Here is a 17,170-nt window from a genome sequence, read left to right as displayed (position 1 = left end):
TCTGACAGCTCAAGGTAGGCAGTGTTTAGATGTAAACCATACAGTCAGAACAGCAATCGAGAGGTTTAACAATATGTAAAAAGAATGCTCTGGTGTATCACTATCATAAAGTAGATTCAAGTTTCAGCAGAGATTCTTTTGAAAACTAATTTTCTGTTTGTTGGGTTTTTTTAAAGTTGTGGAAAAGGAAGTATTAAAAACATGTCATTAACCAGTGCAACACTCGCATATTGATGGTAATAAAAACTTACAAAACCACACACACACAAACCAAACTGAAATCCAGCACTATATGGCTTATCAGACCTTCATAAAGGTCAACACACTATAACTTGCTTGTTTATAAACACCGTAAACTGATGCCAAAGAAACTAACTTCCTCCTTTTGCTTCTCTTCTTTAGAATTGTGTTACTGTTACTGTTTTAACTCTTGTGCTTTTCATAATGCAATACTGGCTACATGCTCTGGGAAGGCTGACAGCTAATGAATCACCAGTCCCATTTGTGGAACCTCTCAGTTTTCTTGGAAAGTTTCACCATCTGCATTCTGGTACCTGATTAATGTGAGAACTGATGATCTGACATTTCAAAGTGATACTGTTTTCACCCACCCATATGCTTTCTTTTTCTCTATTGTTTTGAAATTGTCTGCCATTTTCTGTGAGCTTTTTCAATAAATGTGGATCAGAAAAATTTTGAAATTGTATCTTTGTTTCAACCTACTTTTATTTAATCTTTGACAAGTTTCTTTTTCAGCCTCCTTTTTTGTACTGCTGATGATTTACTTCCCATCAGTGACTCTCAGAACCATGGATAAAGCTGGACACTTCTTCCCAAGCTGGCTGTCTTTTTTTTTTTTTCTCAAATATCTGCTTTCAATTCACAAACTCTTAGTTGCCACAGTTCTGGCATCAACTGGCAAATTAGCATAAGGCAGAGATTTTTGCTGAAGCACTTCACAACCTCATTCTGCATGAGGAAATCTCTGCTGTCAGAAGAGTCATCTAAGAAAGCTTCCTTAATATTTGTGTGCTGCTGTCATGTGTTTCTGGGTGTCGTGTCAAGTACTTACCCCTGGCCATACCACAGCTCCAAAGTATTCTATGGACTCCTGAATGACAATCTGGTGGCCAACATATGTATAGTGCTCTTTATCAAAGTAGTGTGAAACTCTAGGAGTCCAGTTCTGTAGTATTTTAAGAATTACTGGTGAATCTGTGAGAGAAAGGATGAAACTTGTGTTTTTATATGCAGATGTTTATGTGAAGCTTGTTAAAGATGAAAAGTATCTTGTGAATATCGTATGTAGTAACATGGAGTAGAAAAGCTGTCAGGCCATTGGCCTTAAGACTAGTTGCTGTCCAGAAGTGGACTGGCTGACTGGCCAGGGAATGAAAGGTCATTTCCTGCCATTCTGAATTTTTTCTGACCATTGGCAATTTACAGGTAGAAATAGGTCCTTTTAGAAGAAAATCTGCTAATTCAAATATATAAATTTTCTAATAGCAGAATTGCTTCAGTTGGAAGAGGCCACTAAGATCATTGAGTTCAACCTAAGACCATCATAGCTGTTAAGCCATGTCTCAAAGTGCCACGTCTAGACATTTCTTGAACAGCTCTGGGGATGGTGACTCCCCCCATGTTCCTGGGTAACCTATTCCAATGCCTGACCAAAACATTAGCTAGAAGAATTTCAAGATCAAGTTATCTTGTAATATGGGCTATGTTATAGTTGATACTATGTTGGAGTATGAGTAGCGAGTTGTGCTGCAATTTTCATTTGTGGGTTAAACCTGGATTGGATTCTGCTGGTGGTGAGGTATGTGTGGAGCTGCTAGGGCAGTTTTCAGAATCATATTGCTCTTCACATGTTTCTTCTTCCTCGGTTTGGCAGTCCGTGCCTCTTTGAATTTTGTTGAACAGTGGCTGCTGTGCAGAGATCATGGCAAAAGAGCTGAAATGGAAGGGGAAAAGTAATGTTGTAAAAGAGGTACCCTCTTCGCATTAAACATGGCTGGAAGACTGTAAATAGTTTGGGCTTTAGTTTGGGGCTTTTGTCAATGATAGGTTGAAGGGACAGGAAGCCATGAAGGGAAGTCATCCATGCTATCAGGTTTGGGTTTTTGTATCAGGTTTATAATATTTAAACTTTGATCATGTTTAACATTTATGTAAAACCTTAACATTATGCCATAGCACCTGTGCATGTGCATATCCATGTGTGTTTGTGTAGGTATATACAATCATGGAACTGTTAGTAGAGACCTTTAAGATATCAAGGCCATCTGTTAACCCATCGCTGCCAGTTCACCACTAAACCATAGAGAAACGTAGGTGCTTGGTGATCACTAAGCACCACTTCTGCACTTCTTTTCAATACTTTGAGGGGTGGTGACTCCACCACTTCCCTGGGCAAGCCTATTCCAGCACTTTAGTGTCTATCATGTAGAGAGGGGTCCAAAACTGAACACAGTATTTGTGGTGCAATGTCACCAGTGCCAAGTACATAGGTACAATCACTTCCCTAGCTGGCCCCTCTTGCTAGGGTGCTGTTTGCCTTAGACACACGCATACTTATGTATGACAAGGAAAAAAGTGGTTCATAACTTGCTTTGGCCGGTGGCTGAAGTGTGCGAAGTTTTTGTGCATGGTTGGCCTTTTTCTGCTTGGGAATGCATGTATTTGCTCTCTCTAGCCACATGCACTGCAGATAAGTGTTCTGAAACTTCAGTTGCATCATACTGTAGGAGGTTGTTCTTGATATCCTGGTCAGAAGGGGGAGAGGTTTGGCAGTGGCCAGATGGTTCAGCAATACCGGCAGGTAGTTTTTTGAGGCATGGAGTTACTACTGACTTGCAAGAGTGGTTTATGTGCACCCATGGCAGTGACACCATTGCAAATTTACTGATACATTCCTTGTTGCTGCTCCTTTTATTCACAAAGATAGGATATAACTCCTCAGACACTGCATTTATTTAGTTGTAGCAGTGATTTTGTACTGTTTCAGAAAATAATGTTTTAAAGTAAATTGATTTCTGCAGATTTGTTTTGGTTTGTTGGCTGGATGGCTTGTTCTGGGGATTTTTTTTGCGTTGGAGGGTCTCTGTGTGGCTAGTAACAAGTTCTGGCCATACATCTTTTGTATATAATTCAAGATAATGGTAGATAAGACCCTGAAGAGACTGAAAAATGAGTAGATGCATTCATGTTTCACACATGAAATTCTGTCTTCTTACAACAACAGTAGTTTCTCATGTAATCAAAAGTATACTTTTGAGTTTTTGCCAATGCTTCTTTTTCATGCCTTCAGCTAGAATAAACTCTGTTTATGTTTTAATGTTTAGGAAATATCTGGGAAAATGTATTGAAACTTGTGTAATTGGTAAGGTGTGCAGTGAAAAGAGAAGAATTTGCAGAACTAGTGATGGCTGCAGTCAGGAGACACTTGCTTGAAGACCCAGTGTTCTGAACATTTCATATTTAAATGTGCAAGGTGCTACATTTTAAAATCTGGGGGTATTTGAGGAGTTTGTTTATGTTGGAGTTGCTTTGGTAAGGCTCTTAAAGCACAATTTTTCTGCTACTTTAGTAAAAATCCAATCCTGACATTACAAAGCAGTAGGAACTTTACTTTGTCTAATACTTTATGTAAAAACTGGTAGAGCTTATTTAATGAGTAAGTTATTGTCAGTCTGGGTAGAAAGTGATCCTTCCCTATTTTTTCCCTTGCTTAGAGATGTTACTGCAACAGGTCAATGTTTCAGTTGGCTATGGGTCACAGAGAGTACCAGAAAATAGCTTGGCAACATGCTTAATAAATACGTATTTGTTGATCTGCTGTTAAGTGCTTGCAGTAAATAAAATTACATCTCAGATCATGAGGTATATATCTGTTATCACCCATCCAGTACAGACTGAATTCAGTTAGACATACTACATTTCTGAATTAAAAATTGTTTTATCCTGCTTTGTTCTTTAAACTTCTCTAAAATAGGTGTCTGCTTAAATATTTGTGAAAAAGCTTTGCTGGATTTATCCAATCCCTTCTTAGAATGATCAAAGGGTCTAAAAAACAACTAGGGGTTACACTGGTACTCTGGTCTGACTATCTGATCAGCTGCCTGAACTCTTGGATGGCAGGTTGCAGGGACTTGAGGAAGTACTCTGCTTTTATGTCACTTCACACGCTGGTTTATGCCTGGGACCTGCAGATGCTCTCATAAGGCCTTTTCATAGGGGTAGCTTTTGCTAAACTGAAAGCGGTTTATTATATAGAACCTGCTGCCATAACTGTTAAAATTTGTATTTCATCAAGTGGAGTTAAGCCTTTTTTTAACTGCAGACTACAGGACAGATTTACAGTTTCTGGAGTTCAAGTATACTAGCATCTTGACCTTGATGCACAGCTTTATGTTATCATTTTAAGTGACGAAAGCCTACCTGAAGACTACAGACACGAGTATCGAGTAAGCTGTTTGTCCGTAGTAACGTTTGCATTATTAAATACCATATGCACAAGAAACAATTCTAGAACAGCAGCAGCAACTTCAGTAAAAAAAAATTCCATTTCTTACAATGCTGACATTTTTCTGATCCATATTTTACTGAAAATTACACATCTCTAAAATCATCTTGATGTAATAATACTGCAGCCAGAACCTGTTCTCTTAAAACATGTTGACTCTCTCTGAATGCTAGCAGCCGATTTCTTTCCAAAGTGATCCTGATGGGAAATGAATTCAATTCTGGGCTCTCCACAAAGTTTTTAAAATCACTATCGACTTCATTAATAGTCTTAAACTGTTGAGAACAAAACACCTTACAAAATCACATTTGATTTCTTCAGAACCTAAGGAAAAAAGAGTCATTCACAAAATTATATCTATTTGACAGTACCACATAAAATTAACAAAGTGATTAAACACCCAAGGGCAAAGTGTAAGATGATGATAAACTTCAGGGTAACAGTTTATCTCCTGTAAGAAAAAACTTTGTGCCCCTTAAACTTTCAAAATCCATAGCTTGGTAACAGCTTTTCAAATCTAGCTACACAGCCAAAAAAAAGTAGGTTAATGAGTAGCCCTGTGTCACTGGGTCTCCAGCTTTAAATGCAGCTCTGCTGCAATGTGTTTCTTTCACCTGGACAAAGCTGCATAGCTTTGTCTGGTTTAACAGGAATTACCTTTTCAAAAGCCAGTTCCACTTGCTCACATGGGAAACAATTGCAGCGTCTTCTTGCCGAGACGGGGCTTAGCCGTATGCTCACACCATATACAAACATCCATTTGTCTGTGAGCTCACAGAAGTTTCCTATGTTAAATAACTTTGTTTTTTTTACAAGATTAATACAAATGCTAGGAGATAAAGAAAAGGTCAGTGCTAGGAATATCGTTATTGTTAACTGATACAATATTTGAGGGCACAAGCTAGAGGCATGCAAATACTGAAAGCCAGCAGTTATGGTCACTCCTCACAAAGCAGTAGGGGTCAGGATAGGCTGAATTCCACTGACTAACACAGCTGAGCTGAAATACATGAATTCAGACACATGTTATTTCCTTAGTTAGTAGAGCACAGGAAGGCACTTCAGATAGGGTTAGCTGGATGGCTCTGTGGGTACCTGCTGTAGTAGAGGGCACTGGACGTTCCCTGCAGGCAGATGCATGCTCTAGATGTTTTTATACAGGCATGCACCTGAAAGGAGTAGCTCTCAGCTCTGACCAGTCAGATTGCAGGCTATTTAGAGTAACATGACCAGGCAGCGCTCAAAGGACTTACTATGTTACACTAAACTCTTTCTTACCGTTTTGCTGTACGAAACTAAAATGAACTTAGGCTTCCTGAAGCTCCAAGCGGACCAACCTTCAGAAATCAAATCTCAGCCTCCTCCATCTTTTGTTCCCTTTTTGCAGAGCAAATGTTCCTCATATTTGCTTTACGTTGTGCAGCACTGACTCGAACAAGCAGCTTAGCATGGACAAACTAGTGCATAAATAATGTGTGGCTGCTTGGCAGTATCCCAAAAGCAGAGACAAGTTCATGAAGCTCCTACTGCCAGGAAAAAAAGGTCAAGTCTTCCTTGCCCCACTGAGCATCTGGCTAGAGAAGCTCTGGGTACCCTCCCCTACCATGGGTCACAGAGAGTGTGGGGAACTGACAGTCTGGAGGAAATAACAGCTTTCTGGTCATCTTTAGTGCCAGTTGAAACCATGGGAGCTTTTATATCTACTGAGAGTGCAATCATGAAAGTCACACTCATCAGAAAACCTTGCAGTTGCCTGGTTTAAAACAGATGGGTATTAACAGATGTCAGCAATAAACCAAGTATGTACTCGTTACACATTTCAAGGATTTGAGAGTTTTATATGCGTTTAGTACTTTGCTGACCTTCTGCTCTCCCTTCTTCTTGGAAAAAGGTTGTAGGAAGAAATGTAAACTTAAACGGTAGAAACATTTTGAAATAATTTTGAAAGTGGTAAAGCAGCCCTCAGCTAATTAATGAGCAACTGGAGGATCACAGTCGGAAGGAAGAGGTTGGAGGAATGCGGGTTTCTTTTTTTAAACTCACTTTACAGTCATTTGCATCTGGGTGAGCAACTGTTGAGTTGAGGTTCTGTGGTCTTGAAGACTGGCAAAGGGAAAAATGAGCTTTTTCTGTCACTGCAGCTGTGTATTTCAAACATTGGCCACATTTCAAACCTCTCCAGTAGTCACACCAAGTATAGGAAACGCTTGGCTGCTCATTTAGTGCTCACTGGTTTCTTTCCTCTGAAATTTGAGAGTTAAGACACTTTTTTTTTTTTTTAATACTGAAGACCTACTATTAAGATGTGAACTGTATTAAACTGATACCATGAACACTGCATTTCACAGAGCCACCCAGCTTTACAAGTAGTGCAAAGGAGCAGTTCAGAACTAGACCAATGGCTCTTATTAGAAGAAGAAAAGAAAGTGTTTGTCACATTTAACGTATTTTTCACCAGGCCATACTGATGCTGCTATTTAGTTCAGTCCTAAGCTTTGGCAAGGGGATTGATGCTGAACATAAACAGTTCAATTTTTTTTTTAATCAAATCAGAGGAACCAATGTACTCTATATTGTCTCTTGCAGTAAGCAAATAGGGTGGCAGCTGTAGGGATAGACCGGACCGGACTGGAAGAGACCTGCAAGATCATCGCTTCCAACCTATCATCCAACCCACCTAATCAACTAAATCATGCAACCAAGCACCGTATCAAGTCTTCTCTTGAACACCTCCAATGATGGTGACTCCACCATCTCCACAGGCAGCCCATTCCAATGGGCAATCTCTCTGTGTAGAACTTCTTAACCTCCAGCCTAAACCTCCCCTGGCACAGCTTGAGAGTGTGTCCTCTTGTTCTGGTGCTGGTTGCCTGGGAGAAGAGACCAACCTCCACCTGTCTACAACCTCCCTTAAGGTAGTTGTTGACAGCAATAAGGTCACCCCTGAGTCTCCTCCTTTCCAGGCTAACCAACCCCAGCTCCCTCAGCCTCTCCACATAGGGCTTGTGTTCCAAACCCCTCACCAACTTTGTTGCCCTTCTCTGGACATGTTCCACCAAGTCAACATCCTTCCTAAACTGAGGGGCCCAGAACTGGACACAGTACTTGAGGTGCGGCCTAACCATTGCAGTGTACAGCGGGAGAATGACCTCCCTGCTCCTGCTGGCCACACTGTTCCTGATGCAGGCCAGGATGCCATTGGCCTTCTTGGCTGCCTGGGCACACTGCAGGCTCATGTTCAGCCTACCATCAACCAGCACCCCCAGGTCCCTTTCTGCCTGGCCACTCTCCAGCCACTCTGACCCCAGCCTGTAGCTCTGCATGGGATTGCTGTGGCCAATGTGCAGAACCCGGCACTTGGATGTGTTAAATCTCACGCCGTTGGACTCTGCCCATCTGTCCAGCCTGTCGAGGTCCCTCTGCAGAGCCTCTCTACCCTCCAGCAGATCAACTCCTGCCCCCAGCTTGGTGTCGTCAGCAAATTTACTGATGATGGACTCGATACCCTCATCCAGATCATCAATAAAGATATTGAACAGGATGGGGCCCAGCACAGATCCTTGGGGGACACCACTAGTGACTGGCTGCCAGCTGGATGTGGCACCATTCACCATCACTCTCTGGGCTCAGCCCTCCAGCCAGTTCCTAACCCATCGCAGAGTGCTGCTGTCCAAGCCATGGGATGACAGCTTGGCCAGGAGTTTGCTGTAGGGGACGGTGTCAAAGGCCTTGCTGAAGTCCCAGTAGACTACATCCACAGGCCTCCCCACATCTACCAGGCAGGTCACCTGATCCTATAAGGAGATCAGGTTGGAGAGGCAGGACCTGCCCTTCCTGAATCCATGCTGGCTGGACCTGATGCCTTGGCTATCCTGTAAGTGCTCTGTGCTTGCACTCAAGATGACCTGTTCCATAATCTTGCCTGGCACTGAGGTCAGGCTGACAGGTCTGTAATTCCCTGGCTCATCCAACTGGCCCTTCTTGTGGATGGGCATCATGTTGGCCAGCTTCCAGTCACCTGGGACTTCTTCAGTGAGCCAGGACTGCTGAAAAATGATGGAGAGCAGTTTGGCCAGCTCATCTGCCAGCTCTCTAAGCTGGATCCCGTCTGCCCCCATGGACTTGTGGGGATCCAAGTGGCTGAGGAGCTCTCTAACTACCTTCTCTTGGAACAGAGGGAAACTATACTGCTCCCTGGCTCCATCTGCCAGCTCAGACAGCCAGTTATCTGGAAGACAACCTATCTGCTATTAAAAATTGAGGCAAAGAAGGTGTTAAGTACCTCTGCCTTTTCCTCATCTTTTGTTGCTACATTTCCCTCCATGTCCACCAAGGAGTGGAGGTTGTCCTTGCCCCTCCTCTTGGTATTAATGTGTTTATAGAAGGACTTTTTGTTGTCCTGCACAGCAGAGGCCAGTCTAAGCTCTAAATGTGCTTTTGCCTCCCTAATTTTCTTCCTACATGACCTAGCAACATCCTTAAACATTCCATGGGTTGCCTCACCTTTCTTCCAAAGATGGTACACCCTCTTTTTTTCCCGTAGTTCTTTTTTTCCTTAGTTCTTCTTGCAACAGCTTACATACAACTCATAGATACAGTTTTGTTTCCTGTTAATAACTGATGCAAGAGTTAACACCACTAATCTGAAATGTAGCTGTTGTTGGCATCTATTTACTATATAACTTCTGTAAGTGCTTCTCATGCTCCAGTCTTATCTCCCAGTAATTCTTTTTTAGCATTGAAAATTAGTCTGGAGGTGTAGCTTCATGGAATTAAAAATTCTCTGTGAACAGACAGGCTGAGGGGAGTACAGCAGCTCAGTTATGTGTGTAAAAGGGAAAATTGCACTTAATAACTTAACAATGGAGTTCCACAATGGTCTGGATTATTTGGTGTTTTTTTTCTTCCCCCCACTCATGTGGAACTTTGCCATCTAAGCTATTTGTAGAAGACAAAACACAGCAGGCTGTCAAATGCGATGAAGTAAATAAAATATTTATAAGAATGCCTTTATGTGAGTTGTGTGACTTGAGCTATGACTTAAAAAGTCTGGCTACACATGAAACCTAACTGGTGATGTGGGTCTTTTTTCTTTTAAGTACTTTCAAGCTACTAGGAAAGCTGGGAAATGTATTCTTCCCAGCTGCTGGTTGCTGAACTCTGCTGTAGCTTCCTCTTCAGCAGCTAGAACTGTATTCATATTATTAGGTTAGAGAGTGATTTAAATTTAAAGCATGTTTTAAAGTTCCTCTGCTGTTACTAGTAGAAAGCTCAGTGTAAAATGATGTAAAATTATTAAAAGATTGATGTAAAATTATTAAAAGATTCATGTAAAAATTTTGAGAAATGTATATGACAATACTCAGGTCTTCTCTGAACCCATCAGAAGCAAGAAGCATGTCAGATTTGTGCCAATAAAAAAAAAAGGGGGGGAGCAGTTAATCCGTGAAAGTTAAAAGATATTAATGAAATTAATAGTCACAAATCACCTGAATTAAATGGCAATTAGCCAGAATTCTGCAATGAAATTGCAAGCTCCAAACCAGAGCATGGTGCCAGCAGCTGAAAGTAGACTTGTACAAATGTGAAGTGTATGCCTGTGGAGGTCTTGGGTGGATCTAGGGGCGAGTGGGCCAGTCCGTCTGACATCTGTGCTAGTTAAGATGAGAGGAACGGTAGTGTTGGTGTTAGCTGATAAATAACACAGCGTAATGTGGGCATACAAAGGGTTTGTATGTTCATTGAAAGTGTCTGCAAACATGTAGTTCAGGGTCTTAATAGTCCAATTAATTCAGCATATGTGAATTTCTACAAGCTTAGAGATCCTTACAGAAATTGTTACCAGTAGGTCAAGGTAGGTGCCACTCCCTCTCTACTCCGCTCTGGTGAGACCTCACCTGGAGTACTGTGTCCAGCTCTGGTGCCTCAGGGCAAGACGGATATGAACCTCTTGGAACAGGTCCAGAGAAGGGCCACAAAAATCTGAGGGCTGGAACACCTCATCTGAAGAAAGAGTGAGAGAGTTGGGGTTGTTCAAGCCTCAAGAGGAGAAGGCTCTGGAGAGACCTTATTGCAGCCTTTCAGTACTTAAAAGCAGTCTATTAGAAAAATGAGGACAGTCTTTAGTAGGGCCTGTTGGGACAGGACAAGGGGCAATGGTGTTAAACTAAGAGGGCAGATTTAGACTACATGTAAGGAAGGCTTTTTTTTCAAGGAGAGTGGTGAAATGTTGGAACAAGTTGCCCAGAATTGCCTCATCCCTGTAAGCATTCAAAGATGTGTCGGATGAGGCTCTGAGCAATCTCATCTGGTTAAAGGTGTCCCTGCTTGCTGCGGTAGCATTGGAACTAGCTCCCTTCCAAACCAAACTATTCTATGATTCTGTGAAATTAAGCTTTGCTGGGCTGAGAAGTTGTTATTTTTAACACTTTGTTAACAGCAAGGAGGCATTAAAAAGTCGGGTTTGTAATGTCCCATGGGGAGCTGTGCTATGAGTGTATTCCTAAACACTAACTGGAAGTAAAGAAAATAATGTAGTGACAATTATATAGAACTATTCAGATAGTGAAAACAAAAGTGAGCTGGAGAGTTCCAAAAGGCTCTCTGACATGAGAGGTGACAATATGATAAACGAAATTCAGCGCTGACAAGTATAACATAATACACAAGGACAGTACTACCTAGGAAAGAGATCCTGATAGCTCCAGAGACAGCTATATAGAAATACCTTTGCAAACCATATCCCAATATAGTGGGACCGTTGCCCCAAACAATGGGAAAAGGAACATTGCTTTTCTGCTCCAGGAGTTCAGAGTTTGTTTCATGTGTTCAGTGTGTGACTGAAGTCTTCAATTAAAATATTCAGCATTTCAGAGCTCCTGGGTGGCCTGGTGAATGACTAACAAAGAGGCAGACTCCTAGTTATGGAGCAGACTCTCCTCATCCTTGTTGCGGGACATGTCTGCTGGACTTTGGTGAATGTGGAAAGCACATTTGCGTTCTCCAAATGGCAAGAACTTCTTAACTGCTGTCAGCAACCAACTAAATGTCTAAAGCATGGTGTTGACAGGGCCTGTGCTGTGCTGAAGTACATACAACTGCAAGGAGAAATGATTTCCAGGTTAGCATCTTCAGTTGTGCCCTTTTTTCCTGTATCTTATGACTATGGGATGAATCCTCATCTTAAAGTCACTAATGCCCGAAGACAATGCTGGTGGCCTTCCTGATTAGCAGCTGAAGGTGCAAAACAACACAAGAGTATGATCCTCAAACCAAACTCACTGTTTTTTATTATTGGTTTTAAAATGAGAAATTCTTTCTCTTTGTACAGGTCTTCTGTTGTTCACCTAGCTGAGATGTCTCAGAGATGGTGACTCAAACCAGTTCCCTGAGCAGCCTGTTGCAATGCTTGCAAAAAGCATTCTTTTGCTTTCTTTCTTTAACTGATTTAATGTTGCACATTAAGTTATTCAGTGTTAACCTTATTTGCACATACAATGAGATGACACACATCCCAAAGAAGGGAGCAAAGCACAGTGTTGCCAGATAAGTAATTATTTAAAATTATGCTACCACATAGTGGTATTTTTGTGTTCAGGAGCATGGAAGAATGAAGAAATGCTGCAAGACTTTATGCTGGAAGAGGCATGCCAGGCTGTGCCCACCTTGCCAGCAGCTCCTGGCTGCTATTAGCTGTGTCTCATGCATTAAATGCCTGCCCTGTCCTTCCCTGGTTGTGCAAGCACTGCAGCTTGGTGATAAAGCTGATGGGGAAGACAGTGCTTCATCACTTGGGCACACAGCAAGGTGAGGAATGGAACTATGAACTGAGTGTTTCTGTCATCTAACCATCCTCTGTGACTTGGGCTGTGCTCTGGATTAGACGAAAGTGTTTTGTTCATGTGAGAATAGGTGTGTTCTGTTGCGGTAGTTTTAGCCTATGCCTTTAAATTTTTTTCACAGATCTTGAACAGAATAGTAGCAAAATGTAAATAAATCACTATTGGGTGTAAAAAGGAAATTAAAGATAATTCTAAACAAACTCCCTTTGGAGAGATATCTACCATAAGATTGGTTCTACCAAACCAATTTTCTTCTTCTCTTCTTGCTTCTTTGCTCTGGAGAGATAGTAACTTGCTTCTGCTTGACCTTGGCTGCATTGTTTTGGTATTAACTTCTCTGCTCCTTTCTCCCTTTTGTACAGATGGGTTTGGGTGGGCGGAAAAGGAGAAGCTATTAGCTTCCTCTGGTCTCTGACCAGGGGGGTCCTTGTGCTGTTTATTAATTGTAAATACCTGTAAATATTGTAAATCCTGTATATTTTGTACATCTTCATTGCATCCCATTGTAGAATGTAGTTTTGCTTGTCAATAGAGCTTTCATTTGCTTCCAGCTGGTCTGGTCTGGCAAAGTTAATGTTGGGGGCAGGGCGTAGAGCTGGGGGTGTCTCGGTGTGGGTTTGGATTTGGGTTTGTGCTGCAAACAGTGTTGATAATGCAGGGACATTTTAATTACCACTGAGCACATTGCATACTCAGCAAGGATTTTTTTTTTTTTTTTTTTTTTTTTTTTTTTTTTTTTTTTTTTTTTTTTTTTTTTTAGGCCACACCTTGAGTACTGTGTCCAGTTCTGGGCCCCTCGGTTTAAGAAGGACATCGAGACTCTTGAACATGTCCAGAGAAGGGCAACAAGGCTGGGGAGAGGCCTTGAGCACAGGCCTGTGAGGAGAGGCTGAAGGAGCTGGGGTTGTTTAGCCTGCAGAAGAGGAGGCTCAGGGGAGACCTTATTGCTGTCTACAACTACCTGAAGGGAGGCTGTAGCCAGGAGGGGGTTGGTCTCTTCTCCCAGGCAACCAGCACCAGAACAAGAGGACACAGTCTCAAGCTGCATCAGGGGAAGTTTAGGCTCGAGGTGAGGAGAAAGTTCTTCACCGAGAGAGTCATTAGTCATGGAATGGGCTGCCCAGGGAGGTGATGGATTCACCATCCCTGGGGGTGTTCAAGAGGAGATTGGACGTGGCACTTGGTGCCATGGTCTAGTCCTGGGGTTTGTGGTGTCAGGTTGGACTCGATGATCCTCCAGGTCTCTTCCAACCTTGGCGATACTGTGATACTGTAAATTTCAACCCACCACATCTGTACTTGGTGTTTGTCTGCATCATCTGTTGAGCAAGCACTCCTCCTTGAGGAAAAAGCAAGGAGACAGATGAGTCAAATTTTGAGTTTGGGTGATCTGAGTAGGACCTTCCTTCACTTTTAAATAAGACTCCAGAGCCCTTCATTTAACGTATGCTATGTAATGTCAGAAGTAACACAGTATGTGTTTTTATTTTCTAGTAACTTCCTTGCCACAGAGAGTTTTGGCTGGTTCTGTGTCTCTCCTATCATCTCAAAGACTCATTATGTAGATGAACACAGGTCATTTAGATGCTGTACACTTGCATGAGGAGACAGGTTACAGAGGTATAACTGCAGAGGGAAGGCAATGGGGGCAATAAGGGAGACACATCTGGCAGCACTCGATGTGGAAATGTGCATCTGACTGCCCAAAGCCACTGGTGAGCCAGATTTTGCCCTTGTATTCACATACTAACAGCAGAAACAGTGCAACACTCCCATGGACTTGGTTTTTTGGGTTTTTTTCCAGCCAATTAACCCCTGCTTTATTCTAAAATCATACAGTACTGCTCCCCTCATCAAATTCTGGGAATGTCTCCAGGCCTTCTGTAGTTAATTTTTCAAAGTCTGAAGATACTCACCTGGAAGGGATTGTTTAAATTTGAATTTTCTGGTAAATTTCAGTCCTTCCTTGTGCCTCCTCTGTATTAGGACAGCACTATTTTTAATAGCAGCAGATTTTTCCCTTGATGCCACCTCTTTCTCATCTGCTCATTGACAACACCCTCCTCATCTGGAGGTCTGCTGCTGCCTGGTGAAAGCAGTCATTAAAGTTGAACTCTGGCCTGAAGTCTCAAAGCTTGGGAAGAACTTCATCTCTTGCAAAGGAGCCCTCAGTCCCGCCACAGAGTGTTGTCTTACCTCCTGTGGTCCCTCTGCCATTTCTAGCTGACTGTTCAGAGAACTCAATGCCATCTGCTATTTTTTCCTTATGGCAAGGAAAGAGATCTTGAACTAATTCTGTGGGGCTTTTTATAGAGCAAAGAATGTGATGGTCTTAATTTACTGAACTGGAAGTTTTACAGCCGGGCTGCCTTTACTCAACCTGTTTGGGGCTGGTTACTACACAGACAAGTGAGGAACCAACCTAAGATGGTTGTGTTAAGGATGGACACACCACTCTCAGTGCTACAGGTTTTGGTTTATAGTTGCCATCCTACAAGCGGAAAAACTCAGAGGACTTTTTCAGTAGATTTGAGGGTTTGTGGGAAACTTGGTTATCCCTTGCTGTAGTATTATTTGTCTAGGATTAAATTCTGTAAATTGTTGTTCAAGTAAAGCTTCTGATGCCAGGGAGAGTTTTGTCGTGGTGTGGGGTAATTAAATGTTTGGAGAATAAGAATGCAAGATCTGATTAATGGTATCCTGTTGAAGACTCTCCTTGTTTCTGTTCCACTTGTGGAAAAACGTGGTGTTTCTTTAGAAGCAATTAGTTTTGCAACAGTGAGTATTTAGAAATTAGTCTTTGCAGACTGTTATTATAAGTAACTTGACCTTACTGAAAGATATCAGTTGGAAGAGTCTCTAATGACATGCCAGTCATCTTAGAATCACAGAATCATTTTGATTGACCCTTAAGATCATAGAGTCCAACTGTTAACCTAACCTTCCAAGTCCACCACTAAGCCACGTGGTAGCAAACTTGGTCTTGTACTGAGCTTAACTGTACAAACGCAAAGGGCAAAACAAAGTCTGTTTCCTTAACTGCTGTGCATGCAAACAAACAAACAAAAATATAATGAAAAGCAGCTCTGTGTCTGAATTAGTCTACAGACTGTTGATGACATTTTTTAAACCATAGTTAAAAATGTCAGTTGGTGACCACAGAGTAAAATTCTATTTTGCTGGAGTCCGTGGGATTTTACCTTGGACTGTAAGAGACACATTATTTCATCATTTCCTCGGGGCTCTTGTGCACTTGGCATTGTGCTTTTTCTTTTTTAATTACTTTTTTTTTTTCAATTTACATAATTAATTTGGGTCTGAAAGGGATAGTTTGAAGCCTCCAATTTCACTTGGATCTAATCAGCATCTGTGTGCTGCAGTATGCAATGGGTTTGAAAACCCAATAGGTTTGTCTAAGCAAGAATTGAATCCTGAGTCACTAGTAGTATGTATTTGTTTAAAAAGGTCTATTAAACTCTTACATTTTCCATCACATCTTTGTAATTGCTGTCCACAGTTATAAATGGGCTGCAAATTCAGTACTGACTTACCTGCTCTATCTTGCTGTGCACCTGCTTCACAGGCAAATATGTGCTAGCTGTCTCTTAAGTAGAACTAGGATGTTGATTTAGCACTCCTTTTAGACTTCTGTAGAGCAATCTGAATATTTAATAAACACCTTCTTCCAGTCAAAAGTCACCATTAAGCCCTTCCTAGCTCTCTAAAGAAGAAGCTGCTGGCAGTGTGCCACTCATGATTTCTTTAGGACATCAAAAATAGCTCCTGGGTTTGATCTGCAGAAGCATAAACTGGGATTTGCTGTCTTTTGAGGACACAAAGCAAAGTTTGACTCTGAAGGAAGAGTTTTGGCTTCTTTTGTTAGAGGGACACGTAAGTTTGGCACATTTCCTCAGCTTCACTTGCCATGTAAGTGTGTTTTGTGGAAGTGAGAGGGGAGAAGTCCCAGGAGCTTGAAGGGAAGTAAGCAGTCTTGGCAAACCCTTTGTTGTCCTGCTGCCTCTGCAGTCATGAGTTAGGAATGGCACAGGGAAAGTAGAATTACATTATCTGGAAAGTACCAGTAATGCTTAAAGCAATGAATGATTTGCCTGGCAGATTTAAGGCTATTCAGAAAAGATACTTTGGGCTGACTGTTACAACAAAGTTGAAACTATTCCCCACCAGCACCACTGAAAAGAAGAGTCATCATCACTTCATGCATTATCAGCCAGTGGTGGGCCAGGCAAATAGTCTGTTGGGCTGCTTCCCTTCAAGGGCACAGTCCCAGGTGGGGAGCTGGGGTCTCAGTGTTTGACCCTACTTGGGGAAAAAAGAAAATTATTTTTGAAGTTGTTTAAGGATCATGATTGCAGCACTGCAGCTCAGGTGGAAGCTCAGAGGACAGATGGCATAGGGTGTGGGAAAGCCTCATCAAGTGAAATGTCTGCTGTGAGTAACAGTATCCTGACACAGAGCTTGGGCTAATCCAGCATTACAGCGGTAGCAATCCTGGGCGATTACAGCTGGAGTTACAGTCTAGGTTTTGTGTCTCTTACCCACCTTCTCCTGTGTCCCAGAGCTCTAACCTGCCTGCCTGTGGTTTTGTCGCTGGGAGGCATGCTGCCTGTATACCCCTGCATGCTTGAGTAGTGGAGAGTGAGGCTCATGCCTGTGTGAATGGAGGTGACATGCTCTAGTGTTACTCCTCTGAGTGATATCTTTTTGCAAGGACATTATTATTCACCTATTTCCACGAGAACACTGTGCCACTGTATGGATGCCTTTATCTTATTTCTCTTTCTGG

The 17,170-nt window shown here is 42.0% G+C and overlaps 1 protein-coding gene across 1 annotated transcript in view; it reads right to left on the bottom strand.

Annotated features, from left to right (window-relative positions):
• METTL21C (methyltransferase 21C, AARS1 lysine) overlaps positions 1 to 17,170 on the bottom strand; it is a 44,704-nt gene that overhangs the window by 1,272 nt on the left and 26,262 nt on the right. The window contains exons 2-4 of the mRNA XM_009905244.2: positions 5,621 to 5,724; positions 1,794 to 1,954; positions 1,073 to 1,215 (exon numbers count right to left, since the gene is read on the bottom strand). Of these exons, the coding sequence (XP_009903546.2) occupies positions 1,073 to 1,215; positions 1,794 to 1,954; positions 5,621 to 5,724 (408 nt within the window). The remainder of the gene's footprint in view (positions 1 to 1,072; positions 1,216 to 1,793; positions 1,955 to 5,620; positions 5,725 to 17,170) is intronic.

Source organism: Dryobates pubescens, chromosome 7, assembly GCF_014839835.1.
Source record: "Dryobates pubescens isolate bDryPub1 chromosome 7, bDryPub1.pri, whole genome shotgun sequence".
Classification (NCBI taxonomy): Eukaryota; Metazoa; Chordata; class Aves; order Piciformes; family Picidae; genus Dryobates; species Dryobates pubescens.
This window is presented reverse-complemented; position numbering and strand designations above follow the sequence as displayed.